The sequence below is a fragment of the Argiope bruennichi genome, chromosome X1 (assembly GCF_947563725.1).
Source record: "Argiope bruennichi chromosome X1, qqArgBrue1.1, whole genome shotgun sequence".
Lineage (NCBI taxonomy): Eukaryota > Metazoa > Arthropoda > Arachnida > Araneae > Araneidae > Argiope > Argiope bruennichi.
This window is the reverse complement of record NC_079162.1, coordinates 3,276,594-3,301,343: the sequence shown is the minus strand read 5'-3', so window position 1 is coordinate 3,301,343 and position 24,750 is coordinate 3,276,594. Positions and strand designations below refer to the sequence as shown.

At 30.1% G+C, this 24,750-nt stretch overlaps 1 protein-coding gene across 1 annotated transcript in view; it reads left to right on the top strand.

Annotated features, from left to right (window-relative positions):
* Nucleotides 1-9,938: 9,938 nt before the first annotated feature.
* Nucleotides 9,939-24,750, top strand: part of LOC129958427 (uncharacterized) — a 92,100-nt gene continuing 77,288 nt past the window's right edge. The window contains exon 1 of the mRNA XM_056070917.1: nucleotides 9,939-10,112. Coding sequence (XP_055926892.1) covers nucleotides 9,939-10,112 — 174 coding nt within the window. The remainder of the gene's footprint in view (nucleotides 10,113-24,750) is intronic.

Sequence of the window (24,750 nt, the reverse complement as noted above, 5' to 3'; positions counted from 1 at the left end):
TTAAATATTAGACTTTTACCAGCAATTTCTCGAACTGATATCATACATTAATGAAATTGAAAATGTAAGGATTCTTAAAAAGTAAAGTAAAAAAAAAGTAATTATCCTATTGATGAGTAGAATTCTGACGAATAATTTGGCAATTTAATCCTCTTTCACAAGAGGATTAAATTCTTAGAGGGAATCGCATTCCTTGAAATGAGTACAAATTTAAAAATCTGTTAAAAATGAATTCGCTTCTTAAGAAGTATAATTAATCTATAGAGTACAAATTGCAATTTAATTTTTTCCAGACTATGAATATATTTATTAAATTTAAAACAAACGCCACCTTTTTTCCCCACGTTTATTACAAAGATATTTAATCATTAAGACTAAAATTCAGTTTTAACTTAATACTATAAAAATTAAACCACCGAATTTTTGACAGATTCATTTCCTTCAACATTCCTCTAAATCCATATTTTAAATTAAATTTTGCAGCTATGTGCACATATCTTAAAAAATTCAATGGAAAAAAAATCGAAGTGAAATTTGTAGAAAAAAAAAAACTTTAAAATCTACAAAATTTTGGATTTGTCTACGACTGACTATTGATCAATTCAGGTGCTAGGGAACGCAAATACTACGAAACGCTACAAGTTAGTATAATAAAATATAGAACATCTGCGCTAGAAAATAGAGATTTTTTTTTTTTTTGACAAATTCAGTCAGAGTAAAATTTATAACAGCAATAAAACAATCAACTAGAGTTTAGAAAGTCCACTTCCGACACACTAGTATTACAGGACATACCAAGTCATTTTTTCCAAAATGCAATATAAACTCGCGCGAGATAAATGCATTTTAAATAAGCATGTTATATATCATGTTTAAAATAAGTATTACGCAAATTTGTCTTTTGCATAATTCCACTTACATTCAATAAGGAATCCATTTTAAGTCGTTTATTTCACGTGCGAATCTACAATTTTTGATCAATATTAATAATAATTTCCAATTATTTTAACCCGAAAATACCTATTCTTCTAATATAAATACACAACAAAAAGTTTCCAAATAAATGGAAGTCGAGACTTGGGGTTTTATAAAAACTATACACCACATAGGAATTAATCTAGATTAAGGGAGGGGCTACAGTTCTTGTGAAATATTATCGCTCAGCTGTAGACAAGAAACAAAACTCTTTCAATCAGAATTACAATATATCAAAACTTGTTGCTCAATATAAATCAGTTCTATTCCAGAAATATGTTTCAACTAATAAAACCATACACATATTGAGAGATTTTAGATACTTCAATAATATACGCCGCCAACAGGCGAATGAAACCGGAATAATCATAATACTCATCCAAGAAAATTGAGAACATGGAGTTCCTTACCAATCGGAATTCAAGCAGCAAATTTGCCAAAATTATCATCAGGGCAGATTTTTATTTCCCCGCTACAATAACCCAACCTGCCTCCCTTGAAATGCAATTCACAGTGAGCAAGTAAGTCAATGCATCAACAAAATATTCCATTCAAATTTGCTTCTACTCTAAAAACGGAAATGATCGAGGTATTATTTCTCGCATTAAAAAAAGAAGCGTAATTGGTAAATGCAGCTGACAGTACGAACTTTCATTAACCGATTTCGTAAATTATGCTCCTTATAAGAATCGAACAAACCCTCACATCCATTTAAAAACTAAGCAAAAAGCTAACTTTTCACGAATAATCTCTTACTTAACAGAAGGCCTGCTTTAAAATTTCCATTTTAACTATCCTTAATGTCCTCAATATAAAAGCATTACTACACAAATTTATATGTCACAATTCTACAGCGAGGATGCGTAATTTTAACGGTTCGACAGAGCAGAGCGCAATGTTTTATAAACTAATGAACTAGAACTTAATCTGATGTATACTCGGCTAAGCAATTCTGCATCACGATATGGTTTCACAGATATTCCAATATGATGCAACTAAAATGAGAGCACTTATTATTTATAATAATAATAATAATAGAAGCCCTGAACCCATCTTTAAATCCACTACATAGATTTACTACACTTTACATCTACAAAAATTTAATCAGAAACCATTCACATTGCAAATTCTAAAAGCAAAAGTCGATACTAAACATACAACCAAGGCTCATTAAAACTCAGCAATTACATTTACCATATTCGACAAACTGATTAAAAATTCAGCCTAATTCTCAGAAGATTCAGCGAAATATAGTTCTAAGTTGAGTCATATTATATTCATACATATTTTAATTGTCTTTCCTGTAGAATTATGCTAAATTTCTTCACCCAACAATTCACCAAAGCAACCTTATTATTCAATACACATTTACAGCAGTTGCCATTATCGTGATTTTCCCTCCGATACTAACCATTTCTAAGCAACTGTTTAACTCAAAATTTAAGCACACAATAGCAAAATTTTCTAACTCCTTCCCTGCTTCAAAGCAAATTAGCAAAACACATACATTATCTTTTGTTTTTGCCACCACCTTTCTTCTGCGTTTTTCGTAGTTCGATCAGCGGCAGAAAAATTTGATAACGTTATGATAAAAGGAGGAAATTTTTGTTAAATACTTGAAATATTTTCATGAAGGAAACAAAATGGGTATTCTTAATTATTTAACTGAACTGAATTTTAACATTATGAAATTTCCGAGTACACTTTCTCAACATTTTTTTTTAGCACACTCGGCACATTTATAGCAAATCGTATAGGTAAAGAAGTTCTTGTTCACAAAAACACTTCCAAGAGTTTTTAATAAGGAATAATGATACGAAATATTAAATTTTGGAAAGCTTAAATTTAATAGAGGCTGTGGAATATCAGCAAAGTGGTTAAATTTTTGTTCTTCAGTTTTTTTAAAAAAAAGAGAAATAACACAACCTACTTTTCTGACCACTAAGCAGTCGCATGCCAGCTCCTAAAATTTTTGGCGTCTGGATGCGATTGATTAGGGTCCCTTCAGCCTTTTTTGGCTACTTTAAAAACTCCCTTTTCTTTTGTGGGAGAACTAAATCAGTATTATTCAGTTATCATCAGAAGATGATTTTCTAGTTGCTGAAAAAAAAACATTTACATCATTAAAAATATAACAAAAATTACAATAGCATTTTCTATAGCTTGAGCTACTTTTTACAGTGAATCAAATTCAAACCATAATTTATAAAGTTCATAAAAATGTAATGTCCTTGGTGGAAAAAAAAAGTCAAATACTGAGGATCTAGAACCAGAAAAAGTTTTTATACAACAGAAATCTAAATAATTGTCAATGACTAATTTCCTCATATTAACGTCCAAAACTGGCAATAGTTCGAAATTTCGATGTCTCAGATGATAGCTGTTAAGACTTATATTTTCCATTACTTTTCAATAATATGACATATTACAGTGAAAATGAAAAATGTAAAAGCATTAACTACAGCAAATTAGTTCACATGATCACAAAAGGAATGTTAAATGAAGGCATACTATTAACAAATGACGACAGGAAATAGATTTCGCATTTTTTTTTCTCCATAATATCTTTTTTTTTTCAAGTTATTTATCCAAACTTTTTTGTTTGCGTAATACAAACCAAGATTTTAGGTGGCAAATTAAAAGGAAAATTTTGAATATTGCATGAAGCGGACACTAAACGAATTTTAGAAAATGGGCAAGCCGTACTTCGACCACCAGTCCAGCACTTTTATGCAGACTAAACATTGCTGTTTCATTGGTAAATGTATTTCTTTCAGACATAAGCTCTTTCTTTCTTCAAGTAACATGCTGTTTATCTGTATACATAACCATATGTTAAAGGTACAGCACAAGCTTATGATGTCTGGTTATTTTGTCCATTGTTGTTCAAGAACGGCAGGCTTGAAACTTTCCAGAATCATCAAGACTAACCATTGCAGTTTAGAGTACACTCTTGGATATTGAAATAGAGCAATATCAAGGCGAAACTCTTGCTCTTCGTGAAGGGTTGAAGGACAGTCTAAAGAGGAGGCCTCGTATTTATTTCCCTCGGTTATCAGCCTAATGTGAAACAGAAGATTCCTAAAAATAAAACAAAAAATTATTAATAATATATAAGTAAAAGTATTCTTTGGTGAAACAGGCGCGGATTTTACAATTCGTAATTTAACAACAACGTAATTTTAAGAATTAGTTCAATTTTTTAAAAAAAATTATCATCAAAGTTTGTTTTTAAAAGCATCATCAGGCACAAGGCAGCTACAGATTAGAAATATAGTAAGCAAGAAAAAGAGACTGAAAAATTATTCAGAACTTATGTAGTTTTAGAAAGGGAATTTACCCACACAGCATTTTGGTTTAGTAGGAAAATAGTCAGCTCAACTTAGTTGCCGCAAAGCCAGAGATCGAGACAAGAAAATATTTTTTGGACGAAAATTAATTAGAAATTATTACATGTATTTAGAGTAGGTAATATAGATTTAATATAATTTCTCCCCAAAAACGCAAATCGTATTTACAAACAGTTTAACGCCGACAAAGAAACCTTTGGAAGCAAACAACTTAATAGTTAAATTAATTCATTTACGGTATTAAATTTTCATACTTTCAAATACTCCAATGACAAGACTAATTGTTAATTTTTAAATGATTTCACTTTTAACAAACCTCAAAACACGAAATTTTAGATATTTAGAAGCAAAATAATCCGATATATGCTAGAAGAAAAAGCTCAAGAGTTTGCCTCAATACGTATTTATGTAAAAAAAGGGTTTTTTTTCCAAAAAATTTTTTTACACTTCTTAAGTTCAACTTAAAATTGCAAATTCGTCTCTTTTGTCATTCCAACAAAATTTTGCACAGAATCATAACATTTTTGAAAAAAAAATCAATCAAAAATTACTCTATAATGCTCATTTATAAAAAGAAAACAAGGGGAAAATATTAACTAAATCTCTTTATACGGCATCTCACCAAATATAACAACCTGGATTTCGCTATTTAATTGCCCCAAGGAGATTACGTAAATTACATTAAAAACGATTGAATCATTTACCGGAAGATCCATCATTTGTATTAAATGTTCTTTGAATGTTGGTTAAAAATAATGCGAATATCCTGATACATTTCAATAGCTAAGATTAATTCAGATTCATTTTCTAATTCAAGCAACCAGTTTCCGAATTAATTAACGATGTAAGAGAGCAATTTATAATTTGATTTTTACATAAGTTCGAATTCGCATTTTCAATAAATAAAATTATCATTAACGGCAGATCGTTTAAATTCGATTGCCTAATAAAAGAAATTGCCCTTTAAAATTTTACATAATATATTAAATATGCTGATACTTTTCATATTACGATAATTTGGTCAAAATTCCTATTTATTTGTTGATTGTTTTATACGAAGATTTATAAATGAAATGAACGAAATTCATATCGAAAAATATTCTGTGAATTGTGGGGATGGTTTTAGAAACACTGACTAAGTTAAAAAAGGAAAAAAAAATCCTTGTAATTAGAAGGCGATATCAAATAAATATGATCAGTTTAAATAAAATCATCTGCGACTGAAACATTAAAATATTGAAATTTTAAAAGAACGTATTAAGGTTTATACTGTAAGACACGAATAAAATCATTGTTAACTATAATTTGATTCAATAGGTGTTAGAACCGGCAAGTAAAATTAGGGAAATTTTTACTATTATTTTATTTTTATTTGTTGCTTCTTTTGCACATAAGGAGCTGTTGATGTTTTCAGTGTTTTACGATATAAGAAATTTTAATTTAAGTAAATAGAGTATTACATTACATTAACTCGGATGGGGGGGGGGAGGGGAGAGAGACAGCTGAAAAATTATGATTAGGTGATTTGTTTGAAGCCTTCTTTATTAAGAAAAAAAAATTCATTACTAAAGCTTAAATTTATTAATGTTTCATTAATAAAGTATTTATTCATAAAAATGGAAATAAGTCCTGACAATTTTTAATACAGGATTTAGATTCAAATCTTTTTAACTAGACAGAATCACTAATAAAAAGAAATTTAAAGGTCTTCTAATTTATATTTCATTTTCGAAAAAGTATTGCATTTTAAACAAGTATTAATTATCTTTAATATAATTATTATTTGAATTCTTTCGCTTTGCTATTTATTTATATTTTTATAGTCTCATTAAGTTGAACCTACCTTGTAAAAATATTTAAGATTTCGAGAAACTTTTTGCAATCCCAACAAATTTCCTTTCATTATTACACAGAACTATTTTATCGAATATTAATCATATTAAAGCCGTTAGATTAATCGATAGACCGTTGCTTCTGTACTTTTTGAATTAATAATTATATAAATAGAATATCAATTTAAAATAACAAAGAACTTTATTTCTAGCAAACTTTTAGTGACTCAACGCCTTCCTCCCCCTCAATTTATATGGTAAACTGTAAAGACTCTAGAAATGAGAATTAACATCGGCACTAAAAAATATTCTTGAATTTAACTATATATCTCTGAAATTATTGAACAGAAATCACTGAAATTTTGCATTGCGGTTTCTTGTTGTCTTGCTGTTACGATGAACATAAAAAATAATTTGAGAAGTAGAAAAAATTTTTTGAAGACAAAAACCTAAAATTTTTATTAAAATTATTAAATACTAGCCGCCTTTGGCGACCAGCCTGTTCATCATGAGTAGTACTTTCTAAATTTTATAATTAAATATCTATGTAACTTGGTCTCTTAATAGCTTCTTCAGCACAATATTTTTAAGCATCAAATTTTTATAGTTATATAACTTATACTATTATAGAAACCTTGCATTTAGTACATTTTACAATATGTCTCTAATTTTCTATCAGTCTCCGTAATATTTAAATTCGAATTTGAAATGGAAGAGAAAACTTTAATCAACGCGAAAGCGTTATTGCTGAAACCAAGCATATCTTTTAAAGATGACTACGGAAAATCGAATCTTCAGAATTGTAATCTAACGTGTATCACAGAATATTTCCTATTATAATTTATACAAAACTTCCAAGAATTATTCAATAGAATTTTTTCTGATTCGTCATGAAATACAATTTTACTTTAAAAAAGATTTAAATGTGGTAATATTTTATTTCAATCAATAAATATACTTGAAACAGTTATGAAGTCTAAATTTTATAAAATCCTTAGATCCTATCAATCATATTCAGTAAAATTATCTCGATAATTAACGTTTCAATCTTCTGCGATCAAACTTGATCAAGTTACAAAGCAGCTTTCAGCACCATTATTTTAGGAGAATAAACAATTTCATTATTTTAGACAATCAGTCTTAGTGGAAGTCAAAACGTGATTCTTCAAAACGGTCAATGGTGAGGTTCAAAACCGCACGCTTTTATACAATAGAAACAATCCAATTTTAATAACTCAATTAGTTTTAATTGCAAAAATTTTTCTTCAAAAATATTAGTGCCTCAAGAATATTTTGTTAAATATGACTCGCAGAGAAGGATCTGTATAAAAATTTAAAATTCGTAATTCATCAGATTAACTATTGATTCCAACTACATAAAATGTAATTATTTCATTTAGACATTTTTATTAGATATATACGTTTATTAATCAAGTTTTAGAAATTAATTGTTGGGTCCTGATTAGAGTGGATAGTCTGTATATATTAAGATAGGGGTGCCTTAAATAAAATTGAATATTATTGGTAATAAATATATTGGTATTTTAAAACTTCACAAAAAAACTTTTTCCCGCATTCATTTTTTATGTGAAACTAGGGGGGGGGGGTCGAATCCTTCTTATTTTCGCTCGTAAACACTGATATTGTCCGATACTGTACCCGATGTTTGTCAGTTCCATTTAGTAAGTTTTTAAACTTCACTGGCCATTCGTTCAGTGTTGAAAGTTAATAATTCCATTAATAATCATTCCGTGAGGACAAAATAAAATTTTCAAACTTACCTACTTACGATTCAAAACTGAAACCACAGCGTGAACTTTCTTTGCTCATATCTCCAATGTCTAAATATTATTTCAATTTTTCATGTTTTGACGCTAACACAACAGCTTCAGGATCAGCTTTTTTTAAATTAGCAGATTCTCGCTCTTTCCCCACTTCATTTGATATCTTTAGACACATCATTAATAATTTTTTAAAACAAAGGAACACGTGTTTAGCTTAAGTATTCAGATGATTCTTAGCCGAGAGAGGAATATCTCACTCAATTCAGTAAAACTTTGAATTTATTCTTGCCATTCGGCCGTTTTATTTCCATTTTTCTCGACTGATTCAAGATATTTTAAAGGTAAACATGCATCTTCTGCTTTTCTGTCAGTTCAGTTCAGAGAGATGAACAATTTTCATTACTCGAAAAAGATAAAGAAACTGGAAAGCTATTCATTAATGTTACCACAAACAAATAATAGTGTTTTCAACTCATTTGCTGTTGACTTGGTGTTGATTAAAGCTTTACTTTTCCCTTTCTGTCCCCATTTCACCGCCAAGTGCAATATAAATATTTATTGTGAAGTAATACTAATTTTTATTCAATGTTTCAAACAATACTGGTAAAAAAATCTGAAATGTTTTCTGTCAGGTGACTCGCTGTCTACCAGTCACAAAGCGAATAAAATGCAATGCTTATAAAAAAAATTACATAATAGAAAGATATCATGTTTCATATTTATTCCATTTAAAACATACATGTGTTAAACATTATATTTTCCTAGGTTTAGTTTGTAGTAAGAGTAAGTTTGTTGCGATGCCATTGCATTATTTCCCTTGGATCGCAACTGCGACATCACAGCCCTTGCGACGAAAGTTGAAGGGATATGATGAGGCGATTTGATTATTATGTACTTGTAAATTATAACGTCATTATGTACTTGTAAATAGAGCGAAGCAATCTCAAGTGTAAGCTCGGCGTTATTCTAAATAAATATGCTTCATTTTTCTAATTGAAAACTGAATTATTTTCCAACAACAATCTGGTATCTGGTATATGCAACTTGCAGAATTGAGATTTGATTTTGTTCCTTACATAATTGTGGTATCCTCGGCGGGACGGGTTGTTGTGTTGGAAGTGAACCTGAATCCGAAAATTCCATTCTAAACAACTGGATTTTGAACTATTGAATTTTGAATTCTTTGAACTGAACAATGGATTTGAGTACTTTGAAAGCTCAAAAAGGCTGAGAACAGCATTTTCTCTTGGCCTAAAAAAGATTGAAACCGAACTTATGAAAGAACCGATTGATTTTATCCTAGTTTCGATTTTAAAAGTACAAATTATGGATAAATTTCAGAGACTTGACACTTGTCAGAATCAAGTTTCTGCACAATTCTTGGAAACGAAAGAAGCTGAGCAACTGTATTTGTATTATATGGAAGAAGCAGTAAACTACCGAGACCGTTATATTGAAATTTGTTCCCGAGTGGATTTGAAATTACAAGAAGCTGCTATTCCAACCGAAACTAAAAAGGTAAAGTTTTAAACTGCCTAAAATTGAAAAAATTTAGCGGCGAAGCTGAAGACTTTTTGGCCTTCTGGAGTCAATTCCAGAAAATTCATAATGATAAAAGTACTGCCGATGAAGATAAGATGCAACACTTATGGCAGTCCATAGAACCGAAATTGAAAACAACGATTAGTTTTAAGATTTCCTGCAACGGCAGACAACTATCCTAAGGCCGTTCAACAACTAAAAGGAGAGATTTGGCCCCGAAGATTTGCTTGTACAAATTTATTTTCGATAACTTTTAAGTTTAGTTATGAAGAATGCTGTTGCGGGAAGAACGAAAATGCATTTGCTCTCCTTGTACGACAAACTTGAAGGTAAATTGCGGTCATTAGAGAGCCTTGGACAAACCCAAGAAAAGTATGGAGACTTTTTAACAGGTGGTGGAATCCTGTTTACCTGAGGAAGTCCTGGTTGCTCGGGAGTGAAAATGTAGTAATAAAATGGACGCCAAAGAATCTTGTTCTTTAGAACATTTAATGACTTTCCTTCGCCTAGAAGTACGAGGGGACAAGTTGGTGCAACTGGATAAATCCGGTTTGGGAACTAATATTAGAAAGAGAGATCCCCCAACTGAACGGATTAAACCTGATGATTCAATGACCGCATCAGCCCTGGTAAGCTCCGAAAATTCTACAGGAAAGAAGGGCAACAATTGTATTTTTTGTGATAAATTTCATCCAAGTGAAAAATGTTATACTACTAGAAAAATGCCTAATTGCAAAGCGACAGTTATTATGAAGAAAAGGTGCTTGTTTTATATGTTTTAAAGCAGGTCATTTGAGTAAAAATTGTGAATTTAAAAATAATATTAATTGTTCTAAATGTAATTATTCTCATTTTGAAATTATGCGCCCTAAATTGGATAAAAATTATGATCAAAAGTGTTCCATAAAATCGGAGAATTCTCTATCTAATTGCAACAGAAAAGAAAGTACAGTACACTCCCGATTATCCGCGGAATTGGGTGGCGTGGCCGCCGCGGATAACAAAAATCGCGGATAATCCGAAAAAAGCTAAAAACAGGTATAGCAAAAGAGAAAACAGTCATTCCAACTTTGAAAAATCGTTTTATGTACAATAAAACGTAAAATAAACAGCAGGAAATGTTTAACGCTTACTATTTTAGTAATCACTCAAAACTAACCTAAAATGCATTTTGTTAATGAAAACAGAAAAGTGCTTTGTACTTACGAGAGGCGTCAAGGATACACAGAAAAATTAATACATATGTACTGTTTTAATACTGTAATGTATTATGTAATTACAAAAGCATAACTGTAAAACTACACCTTTTTGAAGGAATCAGTCATTTGTGTTTGCTTCTTGCTTTGGAAGCATTCTCTCTTTTCTTGGAAGCAAAAAAAAAAAAAAAAAAAAAAAAAAAACTTAGTGCGGCAGGCGCGGATAATCGAGAGTCTACTGTATTTACTTTGAAAATCTCTGCGTTTTCATACGGATCAAAGGTCAGGAAATGAGGGTTCGAGTTCTCATTGATTCCGCGTGTGAAAATAACTATATCAGCGAGTGTTACGAATAGTTTGAAGGCCACTCCGCTCAGAGAGGAAGCCATTATTCATTCTCTGTTGGGGGGAGGGGATGAAACGAAACGAAGCCTAAACATCACAGTGTGTTTTCTATTGAGGTTTGTGGTTTAAAACGATCTTTTTGCAGTAGACTCCCGATTATCCGCGGGCGGGTTATCCGCCCCTGCCACACTAAGTTTTTTTTTTTTTGCTTCCAAGCAAAGAGAAAATGCTTCCAAAGCAAGAAGCAAACACAAATGACTGATTTCTTCAAAAAGGTGTAGTTTTACAGTTATGCTTTTGTAATTACATAATACATTACTGTATTAAAACAGTACATATGTATTAATTTTTCTGTGTATCCTTGACGCCTCGTAACCATCATTAAACCAATGTTTATATGAAGGTATAAATCTTTTTAAAGTAATATCTGATATTTTAGACAGGTTTAGACTATCTGATAGGATTGAGTGCAGATATATAGAGAAAGCTTTTTTTAATGTTATCTGTGGACCCAAAAGATAGACTATCTTCGATACTTTTTTCCTAGTAAGAAGGGATAATTGGTGTATAAGCGTTGCCGAATTGTTTTTGGTTTAAATTCTTCTCCTTTCCTATTAAATACATCTATAAAACATCTATTGGGTAACGCACCATTTTAGTATAGTGATGTTGTAGAGAAATTGAAGTATTCATTTTATGTTGACAATTATTTATCTGATGTACATAATGTAAATGAAGAAAATTTCATTGATACAGCTAAAAAGGTGTTGTAGTCAAAAGGTTGTTTTAACTTGCGAGGTTGGCAAAGCAATGAAGCATGTAAGTATGTTTCTCAACATACAGAAGATGCTTTCGTTTTGAGCACGATATGGAATTTAGACAAAGATACTTTGAGATTTAAAAAAAAAATCTGAAATTTTAATGTGCGAAACAAAAATTACTAAAAGGTTCATTTTGTCAACAGTTCAAAAAGTTTTTGACGTAAATGGGTTGTTATCACCAGCTATATTGCCGCCCAAATTATTATTGCAAGAAACTTGGAAATTAAAACTGCTTTGGAATTCAGAATTGCCCAAATCTATTGTAAATAAACTTATTAAGTGGTTAAATGAAATGTATTTGTTAAAAATTTACTGTGCCTCGATATATTGCTATAAACGAAGCCTCTGAACTTCATGTTTTTGTTGATGCTTCTAAAAGCTCATATGGTGCATGTGTTGTACACGTAATTTCAAGGTTGGTGATATCGTCATAATTGAAGAGCCATTCAAAAAACACGCATTTTGGCCTTTAGGAAAGGTAATTAGTCTGCTTCCTGGTAGAGATGGTAAAGACCGTACTTTGAAATTAAAATGAAAGAACTCTGAACTAATCCGACCAATTCAATGTGTTTATCCACTTGTACTATTGCACTTGTACAATACTATTTGTAAATTATGACGAAATTGTAAAATTCGATGCCATTGTGACATCTAGTGTTGATAAAAAATTGAATAGTAATGAAATCATAAAAAATAAAGTCACTAGATCAGGTCGACTAGTTAAGATATCTGAAAGACTTGGATTGTTCAATGAGGTTATACATGCTTTAGAGTGACTGCAATACACTCAAAAGAGTTGGAGAATGTTGCGACACCATTGCATTATTTCTGTTGGATCGCAACTGTGAAGTCTCAGCACTTACGACGAAAGTTGAAGGGGTGTGATGAGGCGATCTGACTGGTCTGTCATTACGCCATTATGTACTTGTAAATAGAACGAAGCAATCTCGAGTGTAAGCTCGGCGGTTGCTCTAAATTAATATGCTTTATTTTTCTAATTGAAAACTGAATTATTTTCCAACAACAACCCGGCATCTGGTAGATGCAGCTTGCAGAATTGAGATTTGATTTTGCTCCTTACAAAGTTTGTCTTTTTTTTTTTTTTTTTTTTTTTAGTCAACGTGATGGCAGTGCGCTGGTAAAAGCTAATATTTCCCACGATCTCTTAACCCTTTCTAAGGCAGGCCGTGGGAAGTATGCTTCCCACCAAATTTATTAATCTCTGTATGAAATTATGTAGGTTGGCATAAGTTCTGATAAATTTTTTTAGAAAGAAACTTAGATGCTTCAGTTCTTTATCTGACACAAAATGATTTGTCTTGGTTTGTCACTTAATTATTAATGAACCAAATTAATTAAAATTAAATTTATCTAATAATCTAAATGCATCCCTTTTCTTATTCTAATTTCAAGCCTAAAAATATTTTAACATAATATGACTAGAAAAAAATAGCCCTTTAAAGGTTTAACGTGATCTTGCAGGTTAAAGTTCATTTTCTGATAAATAAATTGGAAAATATGATTAAAATATTTATTAAAAAATAGAAACTTAACTTAAAGGCTTAAACACTGATATCAATTGAAAGGATTATTATTTGAACTTAAACTTGATGTAAAAATCAGTTTTGTGCAGTAATATTTTCGGAAGTTATCACGGAAAAGCACCAAAATTTCGCTTGCTTTATAATTAGAACTCTAATTAAAAATCCCCCCCCCCAAAAAAAAAATCGCACCGAGATTTACATTTCCACCCTCCAAAATATGCATGTGCCAAGTTGTTAGATCAAGGTCAAACGCTCCGGAATGTACAACCCTAACACACACGCGCGTGCAAATATAGATTCCTTTACTTATCATACACAGCCTAGGTGAAACTCTGGGCACTGATAGAAGTGTATATATATATATATTTTTAAGATTGTGGAAGAATAGGTCGAAAATCGTGCGTTATTACAAAATAGCGATATTTCAATTTACGCAAATAAGTCAGTTTTAGTGACCGATTTAGATGACTCGAGTGCAATTCTCTATTTAAAATATTAGTGCTAAGATTATTTTGTTAAATACTTTTCACAACCAGAAGAGTTAAGTATAGATTTGAAATTCGTCATTGATCAGAACATTTATTGCCACAAGTTATATAAAGTATAATTATTTACTTCATTTACATCATTTCTCCTAGCCTGATTATTAATAAAAGTTTACAAATTAGCTGTTGGTCGTTGATTAGAGTGGATATCCTATAAAAATTATAAAACCATATTTGCTTTAAATAAAACTAATTTACTGAATAAATAATATAGCTATTTTAAAACGTTACATACATTTTCTTGCATTTATTTTTTAGAAAATATCTTATTTCATTTCATGCAGACATGAGCTGAAATATTTCCAAGTTTTCACATTTCTAGTTTTAATTTGCAATAATAGTTAACTTTTTTAATTTGAGCTATGCCAATGCGATGATAACACGTATATATATATATAATTTCATTCGTTCGGGCCTTATTTTTGTTTTCTGCGAAATAAGTTGTTGGGAAAAATAGTTAAACCATTTTTTTAAAAATCCATCAAAAACAATAACTTAATTTATAGGTTAAAACCATGGTATCATTTATATGATCATTTTTTTTTAACTTTAAGATAATGTAAAAATCCGTTTTATGCTCAAATATTTTCGGAAGTTAACAGGGAGAATTGGGAAGTTCAGAAGGTAAAACACTGAAATTTTACCTGATTTTTAGTTAAATAAATTCTAATAAAAAAATTGCTCCGAGGTGCACATTCCTGATCTGCAAGTATACATGTTCCAAGTTTGTTAAGTCTGGGGTCAAACGGTCTGATCTGTAGAGCGTCAATAAATTATAAATATGAAAAATATTGGAGTAGGTCTTCAGGTGCCGCAAGGACGTTCAAGTTTCATAAAAACACTCACTTTTTGAAACTTTAAGGATTTTTGAGTGCCTCTATTATGAAATAAAAAGCTTTCATTAGGCATTGCCATATGAATAAAAGTATAAAAACAGTTTTACTATTGCACAAGCATGTCACTGAGCTGTAGCCGGAGCGGTTGTTATTGAGGTAAGGCGGAGATTTGTCTGCGTCCGGTGACAAGGTCAAAGCTGGTTTCAAATCAGTAGCTTTGCCGTGTTCAGTTGACTTCTCTCCTCCGTCTATTGTGTAACTGATTAAAGTAACCAATTTGTTAGTTTGTGTCTGCTGTGAGTAGAAATGGCTCAGACAAATATCGGAGTGTTTTATTTTTGAGAAATTATTTGCTTGAAGATGAACGCACTACTGACGAACCTAGCACTATTGTTATATTAGACATAACCTCAAATTACTTCAGAGAAGAATCCTTTTGTAAGCGAAATGTGGGACACTTTAGTTCCCATAATAGAACAAATATGGTCAAGAGCTTCTACACCAGTTGTTTCTAGCAAAAGAATTTCACAAATGATAAAATATAAATAAATTCCTGTATTTAGCATGATGAAGTCTCAAAGCAGAACATGTTCAGGTCAGTTTAATTCCAACCTCACAGAATTTAGAGAAGAAACTAAACGTTTATTTGATATTGATGACTTGTATAAAAGAAGAAAAAAATGCCAGTTATGGAATAAAAGATTCTAAACGATCAATGCTGCAACAGAAAATCGTTATAGGTAATAATGATATTACTACCACAAACACTCTGACGAAGAAAGAAGCAAGAAAGAGTAAAAAATTACAGAGAATAGTTAAGTTTAATCATGAACGGGCAAACAATACTAGTGTATCAGAAAAGATTGCTGACGACGATGACAACGCTGAAGAACAAAGGCGTTCTTTACAAAAAGAGGCAAGCCAACCAGATCCATCAAATAGACAAGAAAAGATAAAACTACCAAGTGTCTGCGCGGTTTAAGTTAAAACTTTATGCAGAAGGCATCCAAAGCTGAACCAAATAGTATAGGGGACTCAGTTATCGACTTTCCCCGACGTTTTCAAAATTAAAAACAGTTTAATGTTGCAGTGAAATAGAAACAAACATTTTGTAGCTGTAACATGTGTAATCATTAAGGATACAGAAATAAGAAACGCAAAATTGAACATAAAAAATATCTTATATTTATTATACTTTGTAATTAATATTTTTTTAAATTGTAATGCTTATACATGTACTAAAATCATCTTTTGTAACATTATATGAACGAAAAATTCATAAAAATATTTTATTAACGTTATAATCTTTCAATTTTTTTACAAACTTTAAGCGCTTTGCGGAACCTCGAAATATTGTTGTATTGCAATCATAATTTTTTAAAATTCGTTTTGAATCTAAAAGGCAACTTTTCCGCTCTATTACCAACTAAAATCTACGAAAATCTTTTAAAGGCCCTTTTTAAAAACTTCATTTTTTCAAATTTTTTGTAAATTTCAAGCTCTTTGCAGCGTCTCAAGATAATGTAATTTTGCAAGCAAATTTTTAAATATTGTTTTTGAACCTAAAAGGCAACTTTTCCATACTATTACAAAAGTAAAATGTAAGAAAAAATTTTAAAGGCCTTTTTTTATTTTTTTCAATTTTTTTTTACAGATTTCAAATTTTTTGCGGCACCTCAAGATAATGTAACATTGCAGCCAAATTTTTAAATATTGTTTTTTAACCCAAAACGCACAATTTCCGCACTATTATCAAACTAAAATCTAAGTCATTTTTGTTTTACTCTACTGTCCAATCTCTTCAACTTCGAAATTTAATGATAAAACTAATAATACCAACAGAAATTCAACGGTCTTTCCTACCAAGATGGGTGGTATATTCCTCAAAATATGTAATCGTATTATATGGATCATAAATTATTGAACGAATTAGTGCTAGTTCAAATATGTCTCTTTCGATGGCTAAAGGATTTTATCTATTTATATGTCTATTTTAACCATATTTTGCCACAATTTATTTTCCAAAAACAATATTTAACCAACACGAGCACATTAGGCGTGCATAGCAAAAAGTTCTTTCATCCACTTACTGCCATCATAATCACTTATTTTTAATTTGAGTTAGTCAATTATTACTTCAAATTAAATTTAAGAAAATAATTTTCAACAAGTATTTGTATGAAAAGAAATACATATAAAATATGAAAGTAATATCCTTACATTTATTTTCTAAAATGTAAATATAAGAAAAATTTACGATATTTATTTATAAATCATTATGTTTTAGGTAAATTGATTCAATAAATGCCTTGAAGAATTGCGAATTTTAAATTTTTTTTCTAGATCCTATGGTTTATGATTCGTATTTAACAAAATATTCTTGAGACGCTAATATTTTAAAAAAGAGTTACATTCCAATTAACTAAATCAATCACTAAAACTGACTGATTTATGAAAATCTGAATATTACTATTCATTTTTAAACCACTTCATTGACCGGCTCAAAGAAAATACCCAATTAACGCTTATGGTTTCTCTAAAAAGATTGGCTTTAAATTATGAAAATGTTGATTGTTTCAAAACTGTTATATTCTATTCGATTTGATCACAGAAGACAGAAATGTTCATTATTTATTTAAAAGTTGGAGTGTAAAGAATATTTGGCAGATTGTGATTCTTTGGGACCAAAAGACTACATAAAATTTAGGTTTCATAATTTTTTAAGCATATTTATAAGACCGAAACAAAATAAAATAGTATTATTGGTGTCATTCAAATTCTTTTGACAGTAAAACTAAAAATTTAATTTTATGAGGAATCTAAAAGTTTTCTGTTGAATAATTCTTTGAGATGTTACATAAATTATGAAAATTATTCTGTAGTGCAGACTATTTTCAGAACTCGTTTTTTTTAAAAAAATATGCTTAGTTTAAGAAAAAAATGTTTACATTAAAATGCAAAGGAATAAATTGCAATTAAAGTTGAATTAATGTTTTAAAACATTTTGCTGAAATTTTTACTATTTTTTTATTTTCTGTGAGCTATTAAAAAAATATTTTTATTAGCACACAGAAAGGAGTTACAGAGTACAAGTACAGGACGGTGTAATTGAATTATAGGAATATAAAAATGTGAAGCTTTTACATAATATATTTAATTGAAACTTTTAGCGAGCATTAATACTTTCGAAGTGCACCTCGCGGCGATTTTTAATTAAAAAGTAAGCGAAATTTTGAAGTTTTTTTCTTGACGACTTCCGAAAATATTATTGTATAAAAATCATTTTTATATCAAGTTAAAGTTCAAAAAATTATCAATTTAATGATACCAATGTTTTAACTTATAAATGAAATTTCAATTTTTAATGAATTTAAAAATTATATTTTAACCATATTTTTCAACTTATTTCGCGCAAAATAAAATTTCATTTTTAAGCATGCATGGGGAAAAGTCAGCTTTTATCAGTGCGTTGCCATCACGTTGACAGAAATTAAAAAAGAAACATTAAATTAATGTTTAATACTAACTAAACCGATGAAAGCGCAATTTACAGCACGTGTTTGTAAGAAATGAAATAAATATGAAATACATCTTCTATTAAAAAATAAAAACGATATAAATAGTTTTCTGCGACGTTTTAAAATGGCTACGTCATTCATTCTATTCTGTTATATTTAAGGCATACATAGTTTGATATATACAGAATTCTGCTCTAATCAGGGCTAGGCAGCTAATTTCTAAAACTTTATTAATTTTCAATATAGTCGCTACAAACCAAACTCAGACACCATAGGAAAATAACTTTCTCTGCCAGGATAAATTAATTAAAATGAATTGGAAAAAAACGAGAAATTTTTTTTAAACTGAGTTTATTTTACATCTAAAAACAAATCCAAACAGCGCCAATTCATAAATTATAATTAACAATTTAGTCATAAAAGCAAAATTTGTGAAAAAGAGTCCGTAAGCCAAACTCGGACATCTCACAATTAAGCACCAAATAGTTGCAATCCTGGATAAAAAGTACTACCGCCTTTATGGTTAACGTTATAATTGATCAGGGGAATTTCTCAATTGTGTCATTCTCATTTACTGCAAGTAAATATTAATTTAATTAAAATATTAAGGCAAAGGGGCTAAAGGAGCATTGAGTTAAGAAAACTGATTACTAAGCATACTAAAAGATGGAAAGTATGTGCCAAAAATATCAGATTGCCGACAGAAGTCATTCAAGGTTAATGACATTATAAAACGCTTTAAAACCAATAATCAGGTGGAAAATAAGCCTAAGACAACCCAGAATAAGATTTACAACGAAGCAATTGATCGATATTTAATCAGAAAAGTAAAAGCAAATCCATTTTTTTAGTGTACCAAACCTATCTATTAATGCTAAAAAAAAGAATTAGGAAAAAAATTTAGCCCATCAACAATTAAAAAAAAATGTGCGCCATAAGACACATCTCAGTGGAAACAAGTAATATAATTTTTTTAAGTCAATTCCTACTTAGATCAACAATTTTTTTTTATTATTTTAGTTTCTTTTTATTAATTAATTACAATTAATATATATATATATATATATATATATATATATATATATATAATAAAGCTCAATGCGTGTGTGTGTGTGTGTGTGTGTGTTGGCGCTCTACAGGCCAGACCGCTCGACCAACAGCTACGAAATTTGGCACGTGTATACCTTAGAGGTCGGAAATGTGCACCTGGGGTCCCTTTTTTTTTGAAATTTTAATTATTAATTAAAAACTAACTTTCCCGCCAAAAAAATCTTCCATTTTCCCCACCGCCAACTTTTCCGCCAAAAAAATCTTCCATTATCCCCACCGCCAAATGAGTAAGGCTTCAGTTTTTTTTTCTCCGAACAGTAATGAGGCTAGGGTTAACATTTTTCGGCGGATTATTTCAAACGATTCTGTTCATTTTCTTAATGTTTTATGCATTTAAAATTAAACATTGTTAATGAATCCATGTTTCAGATTCATTCTGAAGTACTTTTGAATTAAAATAACACAGAATAAAGGAAATTAAAAATGTATAATCTGCATAGCGTTACCCCAACTGGCGTAGAAAAACTCACGCATTTGCGTTACCGTAACTGGCGAAGAAAATTCACGCATGCGCATTGTGTTCTGATTGTTATCATGACAACCATTATCAACGGATGATTTAAATTATTTTTAGGTTAGTTGCATGCTTTTGTAAGTAAATTGTATTTATGTTATATATTTTTTTTGTATATGCTTATAGTTTTAAGTACATCGTTTTTAAGTAGTTTTTTTAAACCTGTTTTAGACCGATTATTTTAAACGATTCATTTTATTTTCTTAGTGTTTGATGCATTTAAAATTAAACATTGTTAATTAATCGATCTGTTCATGATGAATCTCAGAAAATTTTGTTGACAAATTCTTGAGATATTACATAATTTAAGAAAGATATTCTTTAGTGGCCATAAAGTTTAAATGCTCAGTGACTTATCAGTAATCATATTTTTTAAAAAAAGGCTTTGTTTCAGTAAAAAATATTATATTAATTGCAGATTAATCATTTACACTTTAATTTAAAGCATAAATTCTATGAGGGGTAACAGAAAATTAGAGAGATACATATCACGTTATGACTGAAGACCTTTATAATATTATGAGTGAATTATATGACTATCAAAATGTGAAGTTTTAAAATATTTTTCTGAAGAATCTATTAGAGTTGGAATTGCATAAAATATTTAATTATTAAAATTTTAACGAACATTAAGATTGGCGAACCGGCTGGTTGCCAAAGGCGGCAAGTATATTATATTATATTATATTATATATATATATATATATATATATATATATATATATATATATATATATATATATATATATATACACAGGGGGAGTGTGAACTAATAGTAAAAAAATCCAGACATTAAATTGAAAAAATCCAGACAAAAAAAACCTAACATAAGTAATCGAAATCTAACACTTAAATTTACAAAATAAGGACTTAAATTCGTAAGGAACGTGAAAACAGATTTTTTTTATTATAAAAATAACTTATTTACTGGTGAAAGCAAATTCGACATTTTTGGATTGAATGGCAAACCTTACGTCTTAATTAAACGAGGAATTTCTCAAAAAAATTGAAAGCAACTGTGAAGCATGTTGGTGGATCGGTAGTGGTCTGGGGCTCAATTTCAGCTACTGGCCCAGGAACCTTGCATTTTATTGAAGGGAGATTGGTTTAGAATATATACTTAGACATTTAAAAGAAAAATTTACAACAATGTGTGCGGAAACTTTCTCTTGGCAACAAGTGGTGATTTTATCAGAATAATGATCCCCGAAACAAAATTTATCGAACGCCTTCCTGAATTCTATATAATTGTCCTTATGTCATGAATACTCCACCCCAAAGCTTCGATATAAATTCCATCGAAAATTTATTGGAATACCTTTAGAAAAAAAGTCCGGGAACGCGTGATTTTAGACCTCTCCGTCCACAGTTTTGATAAAAAAATACGCCCATTCAGGGTTTGAACGAACTTTCACCAAGACTGATTGCCTAAAAAATTTCATCGTTGATTGTTCTAAAATAATGATAATAAAAATTCTATAACTCGATAAGACAATCTCAGAAAATTGAAACGTTAGACTACCAAGATCATTTTACTGAATAGGATTTAGAGGAACGAAGAACTGTACAAAATTTGGACATCATAATTATTTTCAGAAATACATTTATAGATTGAAGATAAACAGAATTTTAAATTGAATCAGAATTTCTTTTTTGAATAATTCTTGGAAATATTGCATACATTTTTTAAAAAAATATTCTGTGGTACACTTAAGATTATAGCGTTCAAAGATTAGATTTTCTTTTATTATGTTTAAAAAAAATACGTTTCAATTCATGAAAAATGTATGTATTGAGGTTTTATCTCTTCCATTTTAAATTTAAATCTTGCGTAAGTTAACAGAAAATTAGAGAGATAATATATAGTACAATGTTCTAAATATCGTAAGACTTCTATAATAGTACGAGTTCTATTCATATAACTTTGAAGCTTAAAAGTATTTTACTAAAGAAGCTTATTAAGAGACAACGGCACATAAATATTTGAAAATTTCAGAAGCATTACTTTTCGCGAACCAGCTGTTCGTTAAAAGGTGACTAATGTATTTGTAACTGCCAATTTTTATAAAAAATTATTTATTTATAAAAGTAAAAATTAAAAAGTTATTTATGATAGGTAAAACAATAAAGCCTAAAAAATTTTACACTTAATATAGGACAATTTATTCTGTATGATAATCAAATTTTTTCCCCACATTTATCAGTATGCGAGTTATACAAGAACCCGTCGTAGAACAACAATTGAAAAGTGAAAATAAAAAAAAAAAATAAAAAATTTAGAATTATGAAAATTCTTTACCTTGGAATTTTTTCAGCTCATTCGTAGACGAAGAAAATTTGTCCAATGATACAGCAGGACCAAAGTTAAGGTTTAATGTGGTATCAACAGGAAATTAAGGCAGTCAGATATTTTCCACCATGATGAAACATCTGTGCACTGAGAACACTTTTCAGAGGAATTCTTGGTTAACTTAGGTGTTCTTAGTCTTGAGTCAGCCTCCAGCTTCCAACATACAACCCTCCGTAGTTTCATATTTTAGAATTGAAAAGGAAGAATTAGTAACATATTATCATTCACCTGCACCAATATTTGTTATATAAGATAAAAAAGTTTAATAATTCAAAAATATATAACATCTTAAAGCTTTTGTATGACTCATCAGTTATCAGTTCTTCGGAGTGACTGAAATTAATTGCAGTCTTGCAGTCAATAATTGCATGTTTTTCTTTCCTTTATTGGTATTTTGAGGCGAGTTTAGCACAAGTATACATTCGTGAAATATTTTGGGAACAAATAGTTGAAATTGGCATTACAGATATGCAAATAATAATAATGCTTATAATACTCGTGATTTTTATACATTCAATTTATTTCTTATATTAAAAAAATGTCCAGGATTTCAAAAATCAAATTATAATAACAAATAATGAAAGAAATAAGCATAACGAAGCTCACCATCTCCAAAAGGGCAGCTAAGTTAAATGAAACTTTCGAAAGTGTCCAGACAAATAAATAGCTATTATAAATCATATATTAATATATCTATAAATATATGGCCCTGTTGTTTATATTTACTAAAAAAAGTTGCATTTGCTTCCACATAGATTTCTAAAATACTAATCAATCCACTAGTGACCACCAGGTGTCTTGTTTGATACTGCTGTGCAGTATACTGCGTCTTCCGTCTTTTGGACATTGTGATTCTTTTATGCTTATGTGTGTTATTGCTTTCTGCACGTACTTTTGAACTTAGTCTCCTGAACCCAGAATTGGTTTGCTAACTGTTTAGTTTAAATATTCCATTTTAGTCAAATGAACTATAAAATATACGAACCCTTATTTATCGCCCATGTTTTGTCAATGGTTGGGTTGACGGATGGCCTAGCCCCGGCAGGGGATTATCCATGGTAAGGAGAGACTTCACAGAGCTTTATTGTCACTATTTTGCCGTGGCCGTCTTCGATGAGATTTGGAGATGGCGAATGTCATTGCGATTGTCTGATAGAAGTGTGAGGGTGCGGGGGTACGCTGCCGTTGGGCTTAATGAGTTTTTACTGCTTGTGAGCTAGAATTGGCTATTGAGATATAGTTTCAGTTTGAAATAATAAAAGTTAAGAAGAAAAAACTAGAGCGGTCAGATAAATTAAAGTAGTATATTACGGGGTCTTCTAGAGTTTGCAGTTGGTTTATATTTAGGGATTTTAACTATTGCTTCATTCTTATCCATGTTTTTAAAGAAGTTAGTAGCTAGTTTTTTAATGAATTTTTTAAGAAGGGGATAGTCTAGGCATCGGTACATATTTGTATTGGGCATGAAGTATTTCATATTGCAGAAATTTCTAATTAAGTTATTTTGCTGGCGTTCAATAAGTCTAAAATTAGCCTTGGCAGCATATCCCTACACAGGGCATCCATAAGTTAATACTGGACTTAAGTAGGCAGTGTATTTTGTCTACTCATTTTGGAGTTTCGAGAAATTAATGGATAAAATTTACGAGTTAGGTCTCGAAACTTTTTAGCTGTGTAAATAAAGTGGGGTTTCCAACTTAATTTCCTATCTAGGATAACGCCTAAATATTTGCATTCATTAGACCACGGGGCAATTTGATTTTTAATTTTGACTGAGGGTGGGGGATTCTTTTTACAGTTACTTTTATTAAAAACTATAGCTTCAGTTTTATTAGCATTTATTTCAATTTCCCATTCAACGAACCAGTCCTCAAAAGATTTAATATGTCTGTTTAAAGCTATGGTGATGAAATTTGGATTTTTGTTTCTACCTAGTATTGCAGTGTTATCGGCGTACATACACAGCATAGTGTTAAATTGCTTGGGGATATCATTAATAAACAAGGAAAATAAAATTGGCCCTATATTAGACTCTTCAGGTACACCTGCAAGAATAGGTATTACATAAAAAAATCCATTGTTTATTTTGATTTTGAAGGATCTATCACTAAGGTAAGAAATTATAATTTTGATAAGGTGTGGGGGTATGTTGTAATTATTTAGCTTGTAAATAAGGCCATCTTGCCACACTCTGTCAGAAGCTTTCTGAATGTCAAGGAAAAATGCTGCCGTTTTTTGTTTATTTTCAAAACCTTCCTCAATGAATTCTACTGCTCTAATTAATTGGTGGGTTGTAGATAGGTTACGACGAAATCCAAATTGTTCAGGAGTTAGTATATTATGTTCTTCTAGGTAATTATTTAATCTATAGAGAATTATCTGTTCAGCAATTTTGCTGACAGAGGGGATATGAGTCTATAACTGCAGGGATCAGTTGGGTCTTTTCCAGGTTTCAATATGGGGATAACTGCAGCTGTTTTCCATAACA